Source organism: Eutrigla gurnardus (assembly GCF_963514095.1).
Source record: "Eutrigla gurnardus genome assembly, chromosome: 4".
In the NCBI taxonomy this organism is placed as follows: domain Eukaryota; kingdom Metazoa; phylum Chordata; class Actinopteri; order Perciformes; family Triglidae; genus Eutrigla; species Eutrigla gurnardus.
Window position 1 is genome coordinate 16,006,095 of NC_139918.1, and position 23,775 is coordinate 16,029,869.

At 41.1% G+C, this 23,775-nt stretch overlaps 2 protein-coding genes across 4 annotated transcripts in view; both read left to right on the forward strand.

Annotated features, from left to right (window-relative positions):
• Positions 1 to 93: 93 nt before the first annotated feature.
• On the forward strand, positions 94 to 13,010 carry mapre2 (microtubule-associated protein, RP/EB family, member 2). 3 transcript variants are annotated; one of them, XM_084008376.1, is made up of 7 exons: positions 94 to 206; positions 6,967 to 7,094; positions 7,767 to 7,912; positions 8,032 to 8,248; positions 8,468 to 8,616; positions 9,956 to 10,114; positions 11,577 to 13,010. In XM_084008376.1, the coding sequence occupies exons 2-7, from the start codon at positions 6,974 to 6,976 to the stop codon at positions 11,673 to 11,675; spliced, it is 891 nt and encodes a 296-aa protein (XP_083864502.1). In that variant the 5' UTR covers positions 94 to 206; positions 6,967 to 6,973; the 3' UTR covers positions 11,676 to 13,010. The 3 variants fall into 3 exon arrangements, with proteins under 3 accessions (XP_083864502.1, XP_083864500.1, XP_083864501.1); XM_084008374.1 differs by lacking the exon at positions 94 to 206 and adding an exon at positions 4,842 to 5,129; XM_084008375.1 differs by lacking the exon at positions 94 to 206 and adding an exon at positions 4,844 to 5,129 and having other exon boundaries at positions 9,956 to 10,118; positions 11,584 to 13,010.
• A 978-nt stretch (positions 13,011 to 13,988) lies between these two features.
• The window catches only part of spidr (scaffold protein involved in DNA repair), a 31,098-nt gene continuing 21,311 nt past the window's right edge, over positions 13,989 to 23,775 (forward strand). The window contains exons 1-7 of the mRNA XM_084008182.1: positions 13,989 to 14,147; positions 14,406 to 14,564; positions 14,650 to 14,713; positions 15,605 to 15,778; positions 17,196 to 17,341; positions 21,011 to 21,240; positions 22,256 to 22,359. Of these exons, the coding sequence (XP_083864308.1) occupies positions 14,133 to 14,147; positions 14,406 to 14,564; positions 14,650 to 14,713; positions 15,605 to 15,778; positions 17,196 to 17,341; positions 21,011 to 21,240; positions 22,256 to 22,359 (892 nt within the window). The 5' untranslated portion in view covers positions 13,989 to 14,132. The remainder of the gene's footprint in view (positions 14,148 to 14,405; positions 14,565 to 14,649; positions 14,714 to 15,604; positions 15,779 to 17,195; positions 17,342 to 21,010; positions 21,241 to 22,255; positions 22,360 to 23,775) is intronic.

Consider the following 23,775-nt stretch of genomic DNA (forward strand, 5'->3'; position numbering starts at 1 on the left):
TTGATCAACGCACCGGGGCGCAATTGGTCGAACTGACGACAGATGTCACCAGAGGACCAACCTGCCACGAGAGCGATGACGCGCCGTCCAATCAGCTGCCCTCCTTCAGCTCATCGGCTGGTGAGAACGGGCGTTTGAGGGTGGGGTGACTCAGCCGGAAAAGAGCATTTTTTAACACCTTGTAACCTGCGGAGCGGAGTTCACTGGTAAGTCTCATTTGCTTCGCCGAACAATCAGTCTGTGATTTCATCCGAGACGTGCGATGTGGCGCGTGAATGCCAACAACCGGCGCGTATTCACGTACGTGTCGGCGGCTCGTACGTTGACGTCGGACGGGGTCAGGGCATATGTCGGCTGTCACCGCTCTGACAAAGTGTCGCCAGGAGCCAAATTAGCTGCCTGTAACTTGGCGGTTAGCTGAACAAGATGCGCTTCCGTCTCTGTGAGTAACGTCTGGCTCGGTAAAAACACTCTGTTTTTTTGGTTCTGCCATTGTTTGACTGTGTAGTAGCCTGCTTTCCACAACTGTCATCCCCAACGCGAAGCGGAGTTAGCTTAATTCACCAGATGCACCGCTAGCTGCTTCGTTACGGAGCTGCTTTGAAATCTCAGAAATTAGCAAAGATTGCCTCGTCTTTTTCCTCGGTTGAAGCTATTTCCGAGCATCTGGCGGGCGCCGGGACATAGGAGGAAAAAAAGGGGGGAGACCATGGATCTCATTGGTCTTTTGTCTTTGCTGCATATTGCCCTTATAGCAATGGCAAAGGAAAACTTTTCTTCCCCCCTTGTTGTATATTAAAGACTGGTTTAAAATATGTGAGAGATGAATGATCCCTCCTCTCTGGTCCCGCGCCTCCTGTCCTCATTTTGGTTTGAGGTTCCTTTGTAAAAAACCCTCCCATCATTAGTTTGAATCATAAATAGTATTCTTGAATGCCTAGCAAATATGAACCCGCTCAACCCGCAATCCAGGATCACGCAGACCTCCTCGCTGTTATTTGAATGTTGAGGGCTGGGTCTGTTGGGTGGAGCTGCCTCCCCTCACACACCCACTGGATCCTCCAGAGGCAGCCTGGGGAGATATGAATGGGGAGAGGGGGGAAGCTCAGCTCTGGTTTTCCTCTAATGGGATGAGCTCGTAGGCCAATGATTAATTTATCACGCAGCATTAGCAGAGACCTACAGGAAGCTACACAAACATGGGAGGCAGACAAAGCAGCTGTAATAGCTACATTACCTTGATTTCAACATGTGATTCTAATGTGTCACCCATCTGACTTGACCATAGCTATTTAAACCCACTTACCCCAGTCCAGTTACAGCACTGGACTTCACACCTCATTTGACTGAAGTTTAATCTAGTTAATTATTTTCCCCTACAAGTGGGCGTACTGCATATTTTCTATATCTAACATCGAGGCCAGACATAAGCGTTGTCCTGCAAAAAGGTGGAAGCTGACCTAACTTGCTGAAACACAGAACACCCTCATCTAAATATGTTTAAAGGAGTCATCACCTGGAAATCGCAATTTCTCTTGTTAAAACATGCATATCTGTGTTTGACCTCAGTTGAAACTTGCCTGAAAGGCTGGAGTTTGAAAGTGGCGCCGTTTTTTCGCTTCTGCTCTTTTTCCGAACAGGAATAGCACACAAGGGTGTGCATTCCTAAAGCACGAGATTTTGATTCTGCGCCTTCGGTGACGTCACCGTGGCGGCTACTTGCATAAGCCCACCCCTCTTTCACCACCCAACCCCGCCCCGTCCGCTACCTGAAATCGCCGAAGCGCCGCCATTATGTTTTGGAGTCTGCATGCAGGCAAGCCCCCCCGGCTCTGTCCTTCCTGCGGCGAATCAACGCGCGCCTCATTACATATTATACAATGCACATCCGGACCAGTCAAAACCTCGCGCGTAATCTCGCGTGATAAAATCGCGGTACGAAAAAGGGTCAGAACAAGCTCAATGTTTTATTAAAATTTTTTTTTTTTTTTCTAATAAGTTTTACGAATTGATCCAAAGCGATCCAAGGGGGGCTGGATACGTATAAAACCAGGTGATGACTCCTTTAAGCACATATTCCTGGTGGATTACTTGTTGTAAAATTCTTCGTCGTAGTACTATAAGCCTTTTGTAATGCCTTGGCATCTAATAGGCCCTTATGTTCACAACTCTATAACCCCAACTGGATTTGGATTGTATTTAATCTCACCAGCACGCTGTGCTTTTTTTGAGTCTAAAAGCCCGGGAATAGATTAATTGACAGCCCCTGTATGTCTGACAGGCGTAGTCGAAAATGGGGTTGTGTCTCTCATGCAATATTTATATGTTTAATTGTTGAGCTTTACAGTCTGAGCATTAATTTTAAACAGGGCATGCATGCTTTGCATCTGTGCTGACACGTAAAGGCCTGTCACACTGAGAAGTGGAAAGTTCTTTTCAGTGACGGTATGGGAATGCAGTTGCTGGCCATGTGAACAAGCACAGCATTTTGCGTTTTCCCGCTGCCCCTGAAGTTTGACCATGTCACAGTTCTGCAGATCGACGCCCGGCGCAAAGCGGACCTCTGCTCGCTGTTGAGTGTTCGTGATGAGACTAATTCACTGCGGTTGTCACTTCTCTCCAGTCTGAAAGAGCCTTTAGTGTTACTGTAGTAGCAATTTAACACTGCATGCCTTGGGTTCATAGTGGAGGCATTTCTAGTGGCCACAGTTTGGTCATTTAATGAGATTAGCACTTGGTTTTGACTGCTGTTTGGTCTGCAGGAATGTGTGTAAAGATTTAAGTGCACGTTTGACCCAGTAGATGCAGGGGATTGTGAATATTTGTCCTTCCATAATAACCACACAAGAGATGGACATCCTGCATTTCTATCACTACCTCGATTTTTTTTTTATTTACCCAAATATTTTACTTAATAGAGTATCTTAAATACACATTCCAGCACGAGGATGAGTATCACAGTCTCAGTCAGAGATGCAATCCATGGCACATACATCCTCTTTGCTGACATATGACTTCTGAAAGCCCCTGCCGTGATAACTTAAAGCTGAATAACTGAGTGATGAGGTAATTTATGGCCACCATTTCACAGAGAAACACAGTTGGAATTTGTAATATGTGTCTTCAAAGCAAAGCTTTAGAAGGAGGCGGTTACATCAAGCCGTTGCTGTACATAAAAGTAAGGAAGATGAAAATCCTGTTGAAAAAACATAATGGGCCAAGGAAGTGAAGGGTAATTGGATTAACTGCTACAATGCTACTACTCAAATAGATGACACTGTTATCGGATATAATTAATCAGACTTCGTTTTTGGACATTTATCTTTATTATTGTAAGATTTATCTGGGTTGAGAGTCTGTCTGAAGACTGAAAAAGTTCATAGGTTGGATGTAAAAAGTGATCTCAAGTGACCTGATGGTGGCACCAGAGGAACTGTTTTAACTGAGCACAGATGGTGACAATATGTTGTAAGTACTAGACATCCCATACCCAACTTTAAATCCATGATGGAGGGTTTGAGGTTTTTTTTGTTCACCAAGTAGTGATTGGTGGTGGAAGTGAACACTGCAGAATTACATCTTTGTCGAAAAATCAAGGCTCCTTGGACTCATCCTGACCCATGTTTTCCATAAAAATGCAAAGGATTGTAATGAAAGGCAGTAAAACAATGCTACAGTATCAGAAATGCTGCACCTTTGCGGTCGGGGTGTTGGTACAGTAGAGGCCGTATATTGGCTGGACATAGAACTGCTTCATGCATAAAATTCCTGTGGGAAACATCATGACTGTGTTGAGTTGGCTCAGTGCTGTTGTTGATATGTCATCAAATAGTTTTTCTATCATGCCTGTTAACCTGCTGGTCCACATGCACTGATCACTATAACCATGTTCATAGTCGTACAGATATTTTAAGATCAGGGGTGTGATCACATTTTAATTTAATTACAGCAAAAAAAGTGAGTTGTTATGGAAATTCACCTGGAAATGTATGTGAAACACAATCGCACGACTTGAACAAAACCATGTAGATTCCTCTTAGCAAGGGGTCTGTCAGTGGAAGCATATTGTGATGTAATTCTTTCAGAATATCGTGATGCAAAATTACTTTTTCTAAATTGACAAGACCATATTAACTTCAACATGTGCTGAATTAAGATCTTTGTAGGAACACTAAAGCATATTGATACACCCCTACTTGTAAATTCATATACATTTGAGAGCTACATGATGAATCTATAGAAAATGAATCTGGCACCATTTCAATATTTGATATTTGAATTGGATTCATGATTTAAGTAATTTATCATGCAAAAATTAATAACTGGTTCCAGCTTCTCAAATGTGAATATTTGCTGGTTTTCTTAATAATCTCTGATAGTAAATGTAATGTCTGTGTATATAGTGTATATGGGAAGTGGCGATTGGAATTGATCTAATCAGTATTTCCATGATCCATTGATTCACTGCTTATTTTCTTGATTTAGCCCAGACCAAAATCCAAAGACATGCAGTTATCTATCATTTAAAATTAATTTCTATGTATATGTTAGCACGTTTTACACATATCTGTTGTAATCTAATAATCAACTAATGATTTTAAGGTGAAACTGGGTGGGCTGCGTTTTCCTTTTTAATCAAATCCACATATTCCAGTTGATTGGGTATCGCCTCTGATCACTTGATGAATGGTGATAAAGTTGATCTGCATCTCAAAAGCATCGATCTGACCGGTGATGATGCTTTTCTGTGTGTTTTTACGCGAGTGATCAATGTAATTTGGTGTACTGAAATAGCCCACCATAAGGACCAGGCAGCCAGCCCCATCAGTCACGTGGTACGGGGCGCAGCGACGTCATTAGGGCAGAGATTTGTGAAGAATAAGCAGACAGAAGGAAAGACACCCGGAGGTGCGGCACTCTCTTAGCATTTGCATCGTTCTTGTTGGTGTTTTTTTCCCCCCGGCCATAGACAGAACAGAGTGTCTGTTCAACATTATAGAGACCCAAATGCCCGGTCCCACCCAAGCCCTTTCCCCAAATGGAGAGAATAACAACGACATCGTCCCGGACAACGGAACCAACATCATTCCTTACAGGAAAAATACAGTGCGAGGAGAGCGCGCCTACAGGTAAACCATCGTACTGATCCGCTTTTTGATTTCATGTTGGACAAAACGTTTTAAAAGACGACCGCCGCTACAGACAGAAACCCGCATTCCGGCCTGGTCCTCCACCTCGTCGCGTGTTTGATTTTTGCTTTGCACCCATCCGCTGTTTTCCCCATGTTGTCTCCTGTCATGTTAGCTCCCCGTGTGCGGCGTGAATCGCCCTGAAGTTAGCGTGGCGTTGGAGCCTTCTGCCGGTTCGTAGCTCCCCCAAAATTATAGCTGGCCCCGGCGTAACGTTGTCAAGTGTTTTGGTGCGCAATGTCACCGGTACGTTTTGGAGGAGTGGATCGCTCGTTAAATGACAGGGATACAGAGACGGCCGGCCGCCCCTGCTGCTGCCCCCGCTGCTATATTCTCACCATGACAGGACACCACGCAGCTGTTTAATAATCCCTAATATCACGATGGATGATGGTTATAATGTTTGGATGTGGGGAAACCAAGCATGACCTGCTGCATCAGCCCGCTTTCCCAAATGCAGTCATCAGCCCAGCCCCGGTGTCGGCTGGCTATCCCTGCCCGGCTAACAAAGCATGCTAGCAGCGCGTACATCCGCTTTGTTGACATGAGATCGGCTGCCCCAGTTTCATCCCTGACTTCCCTCCCAGATAATCACTATCTGCTCCTGCACTGCTATGCTATCCCGAGTATTACTGTTTCCCCGAACATAGCCTGCTGTCGGCTGGATCCTGATGATGATTTATAGTCATACACCAATAAAGAGGGGGTGTTTTTAATGCAGCTCTTCTCTGTAATTGAATTAAGATGAAATGGTTATGTTGCAGTCGTTTCTCTGTTAAAGAAAAAATGCTGCATTTATTAATATGTACTATGAGTATTACTAATCATATACACTTATATAAGGACCCTATAGAGATTTTGGTCAACTGGGCTTCAGGACTGACTTCCACAAACATGCACTATAATTTTGCATTGCAGTGAAACATGAAGAGAAAAGGTGTTGTTTTTGATGAACTGGTTAATAGTTACATTTTCGCAGCACGATAAGCACAACCCCAATTGCTAATATTTGTTGGAAAATAGTTTTGAGGTATCCCTTGATGCTTTTTAATATACTTGGCTGTACCCAATATGTGGGAGACACTGTGAATGAGTCCCCATCCAATATCACAGAGTTGAAAGTATGCATTTGTTCATTGTGTTGTGGCTGTGCAATGTAATGGTTAAATGTGTATAATGGATCTCAAAAAGATTGAGATCCATGATGCATTTAAAAAAAATGTTTTGCACCTGATGCATGCTTTTGTTGGATATGCGCCTAAATATCCTCAGTGTAAGTGGGGCAGGTACCCCGGAAGCAAGCAGGTCAAATTACATCTTTCTAATCCAACTTTGTAATGGCTTCTATTTACCATGCAGGTAAAGTCTGATTAAAGGATCCCTGGCACAAATTCAAACAGCGCCTACAAGGCCTGTTACAACCAAGTCGTTAATATAGAAAGGTGTCTTATCACCATACACTGTAAGTGTCAATACTGTTTAGTTCAGTCAGACGATGCAGAAAACTATCTGAATGTACCGAAAATGTTTCAAAAGAGCTGTAACCAAAGTTGGCGACACTCGAAATCACTGACACATTTTTCACCATCATGGATCAAAGGTTTACTTGAGTTGTTTATTACTGTATCATTCATGTTTTCTGTGTAAATCATGTACAGATTTTTAGAGCTTCAATAAACCAATCCGCAATCACTTTGATGATAATTAACCGGAGGCGTAAGGAAACATTCTTGATGCATTGCTTTTGTTTTTAAGCGTTGTTGTTTTTCTGTTGCAGTTGGGGGATGGCGGTCAACGTATATTCTACCTCAATAACCCAGGAGACTATGAGCAGGCATGACATCACTGCCTGGGTTAACGATATTCTCTGCCTAAACTACACGAAAGTGGAGCAGCTCTCCTCAGGTGAGAACAGAATGAAATACTTTTCTGTCACCTATTCCCTCTGCTCGTACTGCTTTTTTCAAATAAACTGTTTTGAGATAGGAAGTATGTCTTAGAGATTACATCTTCGCCTGTGGATCACAAAGATCAAATAATTCGGTATGAGCTGGCAGTTGAAACAACCTGTGGAAACATGCTCACCTCTCCCTAGCAGAGAGCCGTCTATAAATAAACTTGTAGCCTGCTGTATTCTCCTGCTGTAGCCAAGTAATCCAATTTCAATCACTCTGCCTACACACACACACACACTCACACACACACACACACACACACACTTTTAAGCTACTTGTTTGAGGCAGATTACCACTTATGTTCTCTCTAGTTTGGTTAATGTGAGTTTTATCTGATAACTGACTCCCTAACCAGGTTTAGCTGGTGACCTCTTTTTCAATGAATAAATGTCTAACTAGGCTTTAGTTAATATTAGCTATGTTAACAATAATCTGTATTAGTAGTATATAATTACATAATTATTTTTATGTAAACGGTGTCATAGATACGTAGAAAAGGCTCCCAAAGTGGATTTCTGTTCTGCAAAGGCAGCCCTGACAAATCATGGCCTATATCTGGGCTCTAGTTCTAATTTTCAAGCAAGGGATTATGTGCTCAACTAACATTTTATTACGTCTTTAGGAGCTGCGTATTGCCAGTTCATGGATCTGCTCTTCCCTGGCTGCATCAGTCTTAAGAAGGTCAAGTTTCAAGCTAAATTGGAGCATGAGTACATTCACAATTTCAAACTGCTGCAGGCGTCCTTTAAACGGATGAATGTGGACAAGGTGAGTTGCTTAACGTTAATCTTGTTCATGGTATCGGCAATCAGATGTTTGCTCCACGCTGTATGAGCTTTTATTGAACTGCACAAATGTATTTTTAATTATTTTTTTCCACAATTCAGATTATTCCCGTAGAGAAACTGGTTAAAGGCAGATTTCAGGACAATCTTGATTTCATCCAGTGGTTCAAGAAGTTCTTTGATGCCAATTACGATGGTAAAGAGTATGATCCAGTTGCAGCCAGACAGGGTCAGGACGCCATTCCCCCACCTGACCCCGGCGAGCAGATCTTCAACCTGCCAAAGAAATCTCACCATGCAGCGAGCTCCCCCACTGCCGGTAAGCTTCACCTGCTCTGGAAAGGAAAGTTAGATGTTGGTTGCAAAAATGTCCTTTGTTATGCAAATAGATGTGAAACTACTCAAGGGATTATTGTGTCAAAATTCCTCCAAACTCAGAACACAGACAACTTGTGCAATTTCCTTGGAGAGGTTAACTAAGTTACTATTAGGTTGCCAGTCAACCATCCTTGAGTAATAAACCTTTTGTCTGCCGTAGGAGCGTCTAGGTCAAGCTCTACAACCCCCAAGTCCTCAACACCAACATCCAGACCCTCGTCAGCTAAAAAGCTCCCTGTAATTGCAACGCCAACTCCTGCCAAAGGAGAGAAAGAACTGGAAGCACAGGTCACACAGCTTACTGAGCAGGTACGTTGATGAAAAGCTCCATTCTGACCACTGGACGATAAATTTGACGATGGTTCTGAAGCCAACAACCAACAATCGGACCACCAAACTCTTCGCTTTCTTCACATTGTTCCCATCCATACTGACAGTCCTCACTTGTAAACTGCACTGATAGTAATAGGGCTGCAGCTATTATTTTAATTATCAAGTATCATATTACCTTTAGTGTCAGAAAATAGTGAAAAATGAAAAATCCTATGATAGTGTCCTTGAGCCCAAGGTGGCATCATCAAATTGCTTGTTTTATTCAACCAACTGTCCAGAACACTACGAAATTCAGTTAAGACAAAGAAAAGCTTTGAGAGGCTGGAACAAAGGAGTCATTTAACTTGAAAAATGACTGAGACAATCAGTTATTTAAATAGTTGTCAGTTGTTTTCTGTCCATTGATTGATGGACTTGACAGAGACGTAGTGTGCTTTCAGAGAAGAGACCACAGAACTGCATCTTATTTTCTAACTAGACATTTTCTTAAACAACCCAACTTTTTGAATGAAGCTTGTGCAACGGGAATGCAGCAGCCTGTAAATTCAATATACATTTTTCTGTAGCCAATTTATTAATCTCTTATACCAAAACCACGGCTGCTTTCTAGTCAGATTTCACCACAACGAATAGTGTGACCAGTGTACAACAGCAGCTTTAAAATATTTACTTGAAGGGGGCAAAGATGTATTTTTTATATTTGCAACACATTTAGGTTTGCTTTTACTAAGACTTTTTACTTTTTATTTATCTGTGTCAAACTCTCATTTACATCCAGCTAGAATGAATTTGATTGAAAAAAGAATAAGACCAAGCCAGATGTAGCCAGTCATTCTGAAAGACAGCTGGAACTTATCTAGTCTGACCTTTAGCCGGCAAAAGCCCGAAAGTATTGAGTTTATAATGCAACCAAATAAAGAGAATGTATCAATGGATCAATTGATTAGCTAGACTGTGATTAGACTGAGTTCCAATCCATAGAATAATCAATTAAGCAACATACTCTGGACTACTCTATTTACACGTGACTTGTGCAGTTTCACAACTTGTATCAGCAAACGCAGCTATAACTGATATTTCTTAAAAACAATGTATCAAATGACAATGTGAAAGGGGTCACTTATTGTGACATAGCCAACAGAATTATCACCTAAATCTGCATCCAATATATTTCAATACTGCTGAACTCACTGTAATGCAAAGCTGCTTTTTGACTTGACTGCTTATCTGTTGCCTTTGTCTGTAACCAAAGTCTACATCGTTCTGTGTTTTCATATTGATGCTAAAAATAATGTTGTGAATGTTATTTTTGTAGATGAACACATTAAAGTTGGCACTGGAAGGAGTGGAGAAGGAGAGGGACTACTACTTCAGCAAGCTGCGAGAGGTGGAGCTGCTGTGCCAGGATCAGGGTGAAGAAAATGCCCCGTTTGTTGATCGGCTAATGGAGGTCCTTTACGCTTCAGACGAGCAGGTCAGTCTGTGCCCTCAATTAATCTGAACAGGATTTGGAACAGTTGGAGGTTGTTTTGTTTTTTTTTCTTGACTGAATTACGTTTTTGCAGTAGTGTAAAATGTGTGAGTGCCTTTTTTCCTGGTGGTAAAATCATGTGGAAGTTATTGTGCCATTGAAAGAGACAAGAAGTCAGTCTTTGTGTGTAATCACATGTGTTTGCCTTGGAGCTAAATTTCTGATCAGGCACAACAAATCAGCCCTGACCTTACAGGAACCTGCATGGTTTCTCTCCAAGCCTGAACCACGGTAGCAGTTTTGAGACCGAGTTTGATGAGAGACCTGATTTTATGGAAATATTTATTACAAACTTAAAGCAGCAGTGTGTAAGCTTTCACGTAGTCCGCCATGTTGCACAGCCATGTTTGTACTGTAGCCCGGTATGGACAAACCAAACACTGGATCTAGCGAGGGCCTTTTTTTTTTCATTATCTGATAGCTACTGTAGTTTCACGGACATGCTTGAAAAGCTAGAGGTGAGCAGAGGGGTATTTCGTTGATTGCAATCTGCAGACCCGCTGCTATGTCACTAAATCCTACACACTGGTCCTTTAAGTCAACTGAGACTGTGTTCCAAATCGTATACTTTTACTTTTTACTCTTAGAGCATACTGCAGCTACCCTTACAAAGCAGTGCTGTTGTATGCAGTATGCATCCAATTGGGACATTCCTCACAACATTGCACCTTGAACTGTCATCAGGCTGTCATCTCTCTGCGGCTCACTCAATGTGACGTTTCTTCCACTGTGCAGAGGATTGTGGGTCAGAATAGACAGAAAAACAACCTAGTATCTTTGGCATTGTGTATTTGACATACTGTACCTAGGAGCATACTGAATGTTTTTTTTTCTGGCATACTAAATCGTGTGGTTGTATGAATGCTGGAAAGTCTTTTCAGCCGGTAACAGACATTTTGTGACACAAATCACAGACATCCTTCTCCTACCGAATGTTCAGGACTGCCTGCCTATTTGATGGCGATTGTATAACATTTATCCTCATTAATGAGAGGCAGGAGTTGGGAGTCTGTTGTAGGAAATTGACAGTAACAAGTTATTTATTATAGCAATAAGCATTCCTGCTGAACTGAAAATAAATGTGGCCATCGAGCGCTGGCTCAAAAAAAAAAAAAAAAAAAAAAAATTAAATGAAGATAACAAAATGGTAAATAACAAAACATATGGGCCTACCAAATTACATAGATCACTAGGGACATTACTCCACATTAATGAATTGGGAGTCAGGACCGGGTTGTGGTTTTTAAGTTAACACTGGTGCGAACCCGACCCGTTTGAGCCTGGGGGAATTAAGAGAATTTACAGCCCAGGTCATGTCTTTTTCTTGCTAAGAATCCAAGCTTGATGTGGAGCGTAGTATAGTAGCACAAGTATTAAGCCGTCTTTGCCGCCCCCTGTTTTTTAGGAAGGAGCAGAGCTGGGCGAGGGTGACGGAGAGGATGTGGACCAGCAAGCCCATGAGGAGGTGCCAGATGATCAGCAGGAGGAACAGGACGAATACTGACTGCCATCAACCCTCACCACAGTTACACCCTCTCTTTTTAATATGTGAGAACTGTTAAAGGATTTTCATTTTTTTCCTCATGGTTTATTTTTGTTTTTGTTCTCTCCAAGACTGAGCACATGAAGCAACCTCCTGAATAGAAGCACCGTCACAGTTCTTTTTTTTTTGTATCCCTCTGCTCACTGTTCGATGTTTTTTGTGACTTTTGGTGACCTGCTGTGGCAGGTTTGTGGTGACGACCTCCACCAGCACAACAAGCTCAGACCATCACAGAAGTTTCTGAGGACTGTGTGGGTGGAAAGTTAATTCAAATCCGACGTTAGATAAAATGCTGAAGTTTAGACGGGTAACTTTTACCTGTCAGTGCAAGTGTTAACTTCCCAGCTTCTTGTCCTTTTTTTATCTTTATTTTATTTTTTTATTTTGCATATCAACACTATTAATCACAAGAATGCAATAAGCAAAGCCCTGAAAGGGCTCGTAGTAGCTCTTATTTAACCTCCGTTCATACGTTGCACTGACATTTGACTCTGTATTGGACAATCTGTCCATAGACCCTCACCATATTTATTATTATTAAGCCTTAGGAATAGTGCGAGATTCTGCATTGCATCCTCATGAAGGAGGACAATACAGTCAAGGAATTGTGAATAAAATGTAGTATAATGCCAACGTGTGACTGTTTGACAACTATCCTCACAAATTTACAAGATTTCAGATAATCAATGTGCTCAACAATGTGTTATTCACACCATACATGGTGGTTTGGTAATAGAGTTAACTTGGTATGCCATAAACGTAGGGAAGGAAGAAACAATGTTGTGGGCTAGTCTTATTACGATGCCGCATTTTAAGTTTTAAACCTCAGCTGGAACTTGTGGTCTGTTCAGAATTTCAGATGTTATTCTTTTTTGTTTTTTTGCTTTTTAAACCACAGGTCTTAGGGAGAGTCGGTTCACTGAGTAATTTGCCATGCTATATTCCATTAAGTACATTGTACACCCTTTCTTAATATTGCATTTACTAATATTGAACTGGGCAGTGCACCATTATGCTTTAGTTATATATTATTGTGTAAATGAAAAAGGAATGTAAACATGTACTGTCAATAATTAATGAATGGTAAATGTTTTGTTTTTTTTCATGTCCCACTCATTATGCATTCCCCAAAAAACGTGTTGCATGTTTGCATTTTATTTGTGAATAACTTGACCTGCTTTTTACATATTTAATAAAAAACCAGTATGTTAAGTGAGCTTTTTGTATGTTTAACCTGCTATTTGGAAGATGTTGAGATTCGGATGGATTTGCTGTAATAAAATTACGTTTTGAGTCCACGGGAGTGTTGTCATGTCACACCAGCTAGCCTTGGTCATAGTTAGAGGAACTAAACTAAGTTATTTACTGCAGGTCAGATTAACTGGGTTAGGGTGTGACATTACACTCTGACTGCCTTTTTCATTATAAGCAGTAAAACCGATGCCATTTGTCACCATATTTATTTATATTCGCTATGGAAATACTAGCTATCAAAGTGAGGTCTAATTTGGACAGAGAGAGACTTGAAATTGGGGATATTCATGCAAAAAAAGTCAGACAAGCGGTTTTTTTTCTTCATGCAAGAATGTATTGCAAATAGAAATGTTGACACGAATAATCATTTGTAAAGGTGGAAAAGGTTAATGGAAGTTGAAGGCTGCTAATAAGTTGTTGTTTTTTTATTTAAAAAGAATAATAGGGTGTAGCGTTACATAATTGCTTGTTGTTATTACCCTGAGAGAGTCTTGTAATTGAATTGGATGCATGAATATATTAGTATTTTAATGTTATGCCTGCTGGAGGTGGAGTCAGTATTAACTTCTTTTATATACGGTCGGGTTGTCCAATCTCTATTCTATGCGGATTTAGATTTGACATGCATACTCCAAGTAGTGACGAGACACCAGCAGAACACAAAACTAGAGACGAATCAGTCAGGAAGGAGAAGGAGAAAGCATTAGTCTGTGACCACCACATCAGAACCATTCCCTTTTGGGGGTTGTCTTGTTTTTGCCTCCATTGCACCTGTTGTCATCATTTATTAGTTGATTTTTATTGTTTTAATAGCTGAATCTGCAAAGTAACTAATGTTGTCAAATAAACGCGGTGCAGTAAAAAGCACAGCATTTGCCTCTGAATTATAAAGGAGCACAAAGTGGAAATACCCAAGTAAAATTGTACAGTACTTTAGGAGGAGTAATACAGTATAATTTCCTTGCACAGCACCCACACCCCTCCCTCCCTCCGGTCCACACGGGTGAATAATGAAACACACCCCTCTTCACATTGAGCAACAGCTTGAACTCTGAGTGGCTGTTAGTTTGCAAACTAATGAGTTGACAACCACAGCGATGGGTTAATACAAGGCATTTGAGCAGATAGCATCGTGGGGACACAAACTTACTTTCCTCTGTCGCCATGTCTTCTAGAAAGGTAAGAAACCGGTTGACTAGCTAAAGTGCTAGCCGGTCAATGCTAATTGAAGCTACAGGCTAGTTAGCTTCGGCTAATCCTGCCTCCGGCCGCCCACAGCTGAGTTGAGTTGGCCTGTTTCCTGTATTAACTGATTTATCCTCACATTGTCTCTGTTGTTATAATACATGCAGCAGTGTAATGTAGCGTTAATGTTTTTAAAAAAGACCACAATGAGAACCGGCGCAAAGAGCTATGAGACCTCTCTTCTCTTTATAGCGTAAAAGACTCTACAAGGATATAAAGTGTGTTGTCTTTCCGGATGATGTCGACAACGGTTCACAAAAAGTGGGGAGAGAACCGTCACTTCCATCTGCGTCTTCAGCCAAGAGCTGGGAGAAGTGTGGGGACAGCTTTGTGGACACCGCACTGATGAAGGTCGATGACACCCACATAATAGTCACATCCCCCCCTCTCCCTCCCCCATGATGGTCCCCCAGTTTGATACTCGTTTCTGCTGCAGGACCTCAAGTCATCAGGAAGGAAACTGTCTGACATGAGAAAGCTGCTTCAGTCCCCGGCTGCAGGTAACTCTAGTCCTCTGGTCTAAGTGCATCACCTGATACATTAAGGGCTTCACAATGCATTGATAATTTATTATCAAACATAATGTGGGCTATCAGTATAGTCATAGTCAGTAATATAATAATAATGTCCACACGCCATCTCAATAACATCACATTCTATTTAACTTAATGTGTAGTAGTGATGGGACGATATAGGATTTTATCACAGATCGGGATAAAAAACAAACAACAATAAGTTGATCATGGAGAATTTCATCATTGGGATAATCATGAATATCATCTTTGAAAAAGCCATCTAGCTCACTGTCATGGTATAAAAGTGAAAAATAGAGGCTTATTTCAAAATATTTTATAAATTTAAGATTTAGTGACAGGAATTTCATTTTCAGATTATTTGTTTATTTTTTCACAAAAAAAGATGTCTTGTCTGTGATGTATTGAACGTATTTGTTTCTTAACAAAATGTTAAGTGATACCAATTTGTTTGAGGGTAATTTTTAGGCCTGGATAATTATGGCATTACATTTTCATAAAGTCCTACAAACTGATCAAGTAGTGAAATGTGTTGTTGAATGTTTGGTCAGAGATGTTTGTTTACTCATTCTTTGATCAGGTGGTTCCTGATTTTAAATCCAACATCTGATATTTTTATAATGTTTAATGAGGGGGAAGTTCTCATAGAGCTGCTTGTAATTAGGCAACAATTTCATGTCTGAGATGTCCTCCCTCTGAGTAGAGGACACAGGAATATAAACAGACTCCTATAAACAGACAGGTGGGAGTGTAGCCACTCATCTCTGTGGACGTGTCTCTTGGGGTTTAAGCATTCGCCTCGCCTTTTCCTGATCATGGTATGATCTCATCCTCTTGTGTACACTTGTGATTACCCAGTTCAGACCAGTGCCGTTAATGAGGATCCAGTGAACATTGCCTGGAGCTCCAGTGACAGTGAACAGTCCAATGGAGAGACCCAGGAGCAGCAACAACGTCCACAGAGACCAGGGAGACCTTCCACTCCCAATCGCTCTTACACCTCAGCACTACGCATGCTCAGCACTGACAGAGGTAAATTTAGTCTGTTTTGACTTGCTGGGCCGTATTATACGATATTCTTTATTGTCCCCTTCGGGAAATTTGACATGGATCCAAAGGATGCACACATGCATGCCATGACAGTCCCAATAAAACAACCAACTTATAAACAAACAATACAGAACCAGCTGTACCAATCACAACAATAACTTGCACTAACAGAAGTAATATTAAATTGTCCTACTTGGAAGTTCTGCTTTTTAAGAGCTAAGTTAAGTTAAGTCCCATACAACACAGGGAGAACTATATAGTGACCTCATTGGCAATATGAAGAAACACTTTCTGACATTTCTCGGGTCTTAGCTCTGTGCCGTTAATTACGTCAGTGCTGTGGCACAATAAAAACATTCCATATTAACGCCGACGGGTGGACCATCCATTATAAAACTGACATTTCTTTTGTAATAAAGTAATATTGTAAGGTAACTAGTTGTAATTTAAGTTCCCCTGGTAAGCAGTGATGGTGTGTATGTCTAGGGCTTTTATTGTGAAAGGTGAGAACGAAAGGAGCAGTATACGCTGCCGTCACCATTGTGGAGGCGTATTTTCCCAAAGTAATGAATAAATACAAGGTATTTGTGACCTTGTGCTTTGCTCACATTAAATATATTATTTTCGTGCCACAACTGATGAATTTGTCTCAATCACGCTGCTCTCCTTACTTCAGTCAGTCTGTCATTTTCCTTCAGAGCAATGCATGATGGTATATAGTTCTCGCACCTTTGGTTGTTCTCTACTTTTCAAGATGAATTGTGGGATACATTGAGTCTACTATATAACGTCTAATCTCACTAAACATTCAAACAGCACTACAACATAGCAAGTAGCGAGGGATTTCAGACAGTCTAGGTTTTTGAGACTCCCTTGGGAGATGTAACACTTTCAAAGATCACATTTTGGTCAATTACATGCTTATTTACTCTCGTTCAGAGAAGACAGCCGCATGATGTTATAGACTGTAGTGACTCAGAGGCTCGGTTGTTTTTATAAGTGTCTGACAACATTATGAAAGGACCCTAAAGAGAAATCCTATATTTTTCTTTACATTTGGCTTTACCCATCCATGTTGTTGAAGTCACCTAAATATGAATCCATGTCAATCAAAACCCTAAGCTAAGTTTTCTGTACTCATAACACAACAAACCTCTGATGAAAGGTAAGAAACAACGTTGGAATGGAATGGAATTGACTCAGCTGTCAATCTGTGACCTAAATCAGGAACTTTGGTCACTTGACCACACGGTGACACAGCTGGACAACATCTTTTCACTGATAAGCTCTGAGATGTCATTGAAAGCTTGAAGAAAAAGCTACTAAGTGGACTTTGAGATAAGGTTATTTCGCCAAACTCCCTGTTTTCATTTGTTATTTCATTTCTTTCTTTCCTCAGATGACCTTCCTGTAATTGACACAGACAGTGATCCAGCTGAATCTGAGGAAGATGCTGAAAAGGACAGCGGCCAACAAATCTCTGACTGTGAATCAGAGGAGTCCATCGATGAAAAACCACTAAATACGCCTCTTAAAGCTACAAATGTGAGTAAACTGTTCTCATCCCGATATACTTTTTGTTGCCTACACATGGGGTCCAACGTGGCCATTTTCATAAGGATGCTATGTGTCCTAAAGAACACTAGATGGCGACAAACTACCACCTAAAGTTTACATAACTTTAAGAGTCCAGCATGTGTTTCTAATAAAGTGTTTGGTTGACTGCCAATGAATGCAGTGATCGTAGAAGTAGTGCCATGAGTGTCAGTACTTTTCCTCGAGTCCAGTGAGACACCAGATATACATAGACTCACTGCACACACATTCTGTTCAGAGTGTATTAAACCTCAACAGCTTTACCATCTGCTTTTGGCTTACATGGAGCAAATACATTTGTTTCAGTATAAAGTAGAAAGATTATTATTATTTTTTTTTTTAAGTTGTCATATCAGTGCTGTTCTAATACTTTTTATCAATCATGAGATTGTATGTTTAGCCATTCCACCACAAGGTGGAGTATTGCAGTCTCAAATTCATGCCCTGAAAGGGCCTTACATGCTCGAACCAGCACTGCATTGTTCTCTTTCTAGGTTCAGGTCATAATCCAAACTGTCAAAGTTCACAAGCTGAGGTAGCAATCAAACCCTGACTGAAGTATGGAGGGAGAAGCTGCCACTTATTCACAAGCAGTTATTAAAACACTTTGTAATGCACGAATGTGACATTTTTAATGAAGACGATGGTTGCTGTTGATCTGCTAAAACTAATTTTAATAGTTTCATTTGTGGAAATCAAAACTGTAGAGCTGTAACACAGTTTATTGATTGATTGTTTGATTATTTCCAAGCAGGAATGTCAAATATTCGATGATTCCAGCTTCTTAAATGTGGGGATGTCATGCTTTTTTGTGTTTATATAATAGTCATTTGAATATTTAAGGGGTTTTTACTGTTTTTCAGGCGACTCTCTCTCATATGACTCGAAAGTAATCGGCAGATTAATCTATAAAGATAATAGATTAATCTACGTATTTATTACGTCTAGGCGTGTGAATCTTTGGCTTCACTTCGATTAACGATACAGTAGTTGGCGATTCAATTCAAGGACTTTTTAACGATTCGATTCAGTAACTTGTAACCAAAATTCTATATCCATGAAATAAACACGCATTAATGCGAGTGAAAATATCTGTATTCTTCTGAAAGGTAAACAAATAAACCATAGACCACAGAATTACTTATTTAACATATTTATTCTATAAAAAAGTAGTCCTGCATAATATTTTATGCTGAATACAAAAATGTAATTAAACATTGCTCAGTTATTTTCAACATTTTTCAATAGACTACATGCTGGCAGGGGAGAGAGTGTCTTTAACGTTTTAGCAGATCGGTTTAGTTGAATCGATAGGACTGACAATCGATGAATCGAATGAATCGCTACACCTCTAATTACATCATTACATGGCGTTTGATTATTAAACACCACGTAATATGACGCATAGACTGGGTTTTACAGAACACTCTTGTGGTATTTCATTAGACAAATATATTTGCATTATCGTAGCAGTCGATCTTGTGCTGGCCCTCCTGTATGCTGTGGGGAGTTGGATTGACTGTTCCTTCTGAGAAGTCATTCGGGAGCGGTGTTTGTCGAAGGCAGGCCCGGCATTGACAGACTGTACAAGGAGTGGTAAAGGTGCCGTGCTCAGGTACACGACCACACAAGGCGTTAATTTGTTGTAGCACACATTCACAACATTTAATTGATCTGCTGGATGTGGCCACATTACTGCGGTGGCGCGGTAGTGTAGGTAGCGGTTTGGGAAAATATCATTTAACATGATGCCGATGATTGAAGCCAGTAATTCATTGATTCAGCAACAGCATAATACTGTACCGCCGATTAAACTCGGTGTATTTAAGTAAGCAGCATCTTGTGATGAAGCGCTGCGTTTCTGCAGGCTGTATGTCGAGAGGAAGCCTGGCGACAGATTAACATCACCCCCACAGACCCAGCAACTTCCCCTTGTCACACTTTAATTTGCTGCAATCAGCTCTCTGGGGTCGAACAAGACGTAAGATCACCAAACCGGAGGCTTGTGGTCAGAGGCATCCTAGAAAGAAAAGAGGGTCCTGGTTTTAAAAATATGGTTCATATGTCGTATTTTTGACGGCGCATATTTCCTCATTCATGAAAATGAGTATTTAGCTTTTTAAATGTAAATTGTTTGGTAATTTTTGAAAAGCATTCATTTCACTGAGTATCAACATGTGCACACTTTAAATGGCTCAGAGCTAGAGCGTGTCGACACCGGTGGTTCGGTGGCACCTTGCATGGTGGCCTCTGCCATTTGTGTGAATACTGCTATATAAAACCTATGTAGTGTACTATTATTATTATTGTGTGTGTGTGTTTAAAGCGTTTAAAGTGGTCACACTATATATAAATACGGGTTCATTTACTTTAAACACTTTCAATAACGTTTTGCAGTATGTTTTATAAACGTTCCACAGACTTCCAGAAGTTTTCATATATAAAATTTGCATTAATTATTTACAATCAAACACAGGAAGTTTTCACCTATAGATATTACAAAAAAGAAGGGAAAAAACGAATAAAACTGACTCCAAAGACATCCATGTGTTTATACATTTCCTGCCAGTAAAGCACACTAAGGTATCTGGCATTTTATCAGTAAAAATGTGGTAGATTTTTATTTAATCAGAGTAGCAAAATATAACGACTTTGCTTTTTTCTTTGCTGCCCGGAAAGCTTGCTTGCACACTGCCAATTTTAAATCAAACCGGATCTAACAGGATACAGAGGTGACGATCCCAGTCCAAGTCAAGTTTGTTACTCCAGATAAATGTACGGCTGACTCACTCGATGTATGCCTGCCAGATTTCTCTGTTATTGTACTAGCGCTGAAAGTGGATAGGCGGAGCTGTGAGGGCGTTTTTTTTTGCATCTCAAGGCTGAAGAGAATGGCCGCTTCCCAGATGAAGCGCGTCCCAGTGCTCGAACATCAGCTGCTTAACGGGTCAACAACCTCCACCACATCGGGGCTCTTTGCTAGATTAGGGGTGCGTTCACAGAGCACGGCTGTAAACATCTTTTTACTACTGTTTGTTCAGGAAAACATGCGGGGGGATGAGGCTGCGCAGAGCTGTGTACTCACAATGCTTTCAGTGCCGGGTGAAAACATTTTTGATCCCGGGCCAGGAACATAGTGTTCCTTTCTCTCTGTAGCTGGTTAGAGTGTGACGTCTGCTGGCACTCGGCCTAGAAGGGTCAAGTTGATTCAAATACGAAAGCACGTTGGCTGACAGAGCCTGGTATGCTGGTCTTGTCTGCACATGACAGGAACTCAGGTTTCTCGTGGCTTTTTCCATGAGAACTGATTCCCTCAGGTGAGCAGTGAGACAGCAAAAAAAGATGAAGTTCTCATTTCTTTTTAATTAATCAGCCTGACAGTGTACCAGTAAATCAAACAGCCCGCCGTATGATTGATTTTATTTGATCTTTAATGACTCATTGTGAATTTAATGAAGGCTCATTTTCTAATATCCCCCCTGATATATAGCGGTATTTTATCTCTAATTTAACACTTTAAAATGTTAAAATTAATCCAAACATGACATATTTCAAAATTGGGTCAAATCATTGTTTTTAATGTACATTAAATAATATTTATACTTTTTTTAATCATAGGTGACAGAGCTGGAGATCTCAGGCTATGTGTCTGACAGTGAGAATACTGACGCCGCTATGACTTTGAGCAGACCGGACTCTCCTCTCCAAACTGGTGAGGGCAGCAAAAGGTCAGTGAGTGACTGGGTCAGATCGGCTCAGGCCATGCTGCAGACGCCTCAGAAACCACAGTCCCAGTGGCAGTCCAAGACTCCTGAAGACTCTGCCAAAAAGAAAAGAAAATTTCAAAGGTTTGAATGTCATTCTTGATTTTTAAAAGGCAATTAGGGAAGCACTAATTCAGCTTAGTCTCGTGATACTGCTCATGATGCCTCAGTCAATCAGCTCATAAACAATCTGATACTAGTAACTATTAAACTTAGGCCAGGGGATTGTCGTGGTGGTAAAACCTGAGTCAGCAGCCGGCTACGACTGAATGAATGATCAGATAAAAACAGAATTATTTAATGACATTAATCTGGGTGACATTAAAGGGCCATACCAGGGTTAATAACCTACATGTCATCGGCCACCTAGTTTACATAAACCTGTCCATATTCAATATACTTTAGTTAAAATCACCTCGTCGTTAAAATCCTCATTTGATTTGATATCAATGCGCACATTTGTATGGATTTTATTAGAGTAATACAGTCATTTTAGATCAAATAAACTATGCAGTGATTTTCCCTAGGTTGAATTTTCTAAACCCAGCGATGTTATGTAGAGTGTCTTCACACGCGGTTTCAACATGATTGCCAGTGAACGGAGGTTAAAACAGGAAGGCTGAGCTATAGTTAAGTAACACTGGAGACACTGATGCACACAGGATGTGTTGAAGACGGAGAATCTCTGGTAATGGAGAGAAGTCAGAATTAGACTGGTATGGTCCTTTTAATAAGTATTGGCCCAATACTGATCTGGTAGATGTGATCTGCATCCCTACCCATACATTAGTATATAATGTATATATGGAGTGTATTGACTCTAAAAAAGGTCACAAAGTCAAACCACATATTGCTTGTCACCAGGCGACAATGTTTCCACGGCAAAACTGCTGATGAAAGGGACACCTGGTGTCATGATGTGGGTGCGAAATGTCACTGCCATTCCAAGCCCACCAAATCTGACAGATGGCTATCTGCAGGCTTTTAACATTTTGCGTCAGAAAATCTTCCTCTTTGAAATAAACTATTTTGCATGTGCTTTTGCGCCGCAGGTGTCTATCGAGTAACGTCATGTGTTCTGCCTCTGTTTGTTGTACAGTGGAGGTCTTGCCGAGAGGTTGAATCGACTCCAGTGCAGACAGAGGTCAGCTGTTAGCTTCTGGAGGCACCAGTCCATCTCCGCCACCTCAACAACAACAACAGGTGATCCACACGTACCTACACACACCTCCACAGTTACACCCAGGATGCTGCACACGTTGACCTCTGAACAACTGTCATGTGTAACATTGATTTGTGAGTGGGATGAAGCCCGTCTCTAAGCAGGCGTGATTCTTTTCTCTACTTAGTCGTATGGAGAGGCCGCGCTGAGGAAGTGCTGGCTGTAGGTTGATCACTGTGGCCCTGAACTGTGAACTCAATATGTAGGTGACAGGAAACTGCTTGCCTAGTTTGTTTTTCCGTTTCGTGGTGCACCAAACCACTTCTGTTCTCTTGTTAAGTGTCTCCTTTTATAATAGGAGGAAAGATGTGGCTTTAAGGTGACAGTTGATTGCGGAAAAAGAAAACGCCCACCTGATCCAACCGAGACTTCACGGCCATGACGGTCTGATTAGCGTACTGTGTTAAACGGAGGCTTAAAACATGGAGGTTAATGTTGACTTGACCTCATTTTAAACATCCGATCAATATTGCTTTTTGTGTCGATTACTTACTTCTGTTTATGTAGAGTTTTCAAACCATTCAAGGCGGAGTGTCTGTTAATTTGTATTTGTCCCACTGCCTGGTACATTCTTAAGAATAATAACACTTATTACCAGATCATGCTGTTACTTGACACCTGTTCAGCTTTGTAGCTGTCAGTTTGATGTGTGTGAAGTAAGTCCGCTCGAACGCAGGCCTCGGATTGTTTTACTGACATGATGCCCTGCCCACAATTAGTAGATCATTGTAGGCAAAGAGGAGGACTTGAGGACAATCTCACTTTTTGGCCTAGTGCCAGTGGTTACTCTGCTGATTTAGTATTCTGGGACATAAAGGCACAGAGCACAAATGAAGCGCTTCAGTTTCATGTTTGGACAAAGGCATGTTAAAACTTAATCACTCCCTTGCGATCCCTTTGATAAGATTTAATGTTATCGTATTAAATTTCGCCCTCCGGCCACATCGAGGGATAGTTAACGGCGTACGCAGACACTGATCTGCATGGACCGTGAGCTCTCATCCTGCAGTTTTACTGCATTCAACTTTACAGATAACATACAGCCAAGTTGTGCTCTTATCTCCAATATGATTTACAGCTTCGGGACATTATCTCTTAATTATTTCTGTCGAACTTTCTTGTCCGGGCCAAAGGCACAGTCAGCCCCGTGGTAAAATTCCAAGCATTTGCACACTTGGCCAGTGGGCTTCACTAAGTTTTATATCGAAATCAGCCCGATTCAGTAACAGATTTACAGTCTTACAGTGCGAAATTGTTCTGACGCTGAAAGTGAATCACTCCTAGCGCGTAATGAGTCCCACAGAGAGAACAAGTCCGTGAGAGCATGAGCGCACACTCGCATACGCACACCGAAACAGACGCACACACTCAACATCTGTGTTGTTGTTGCTCTGCTC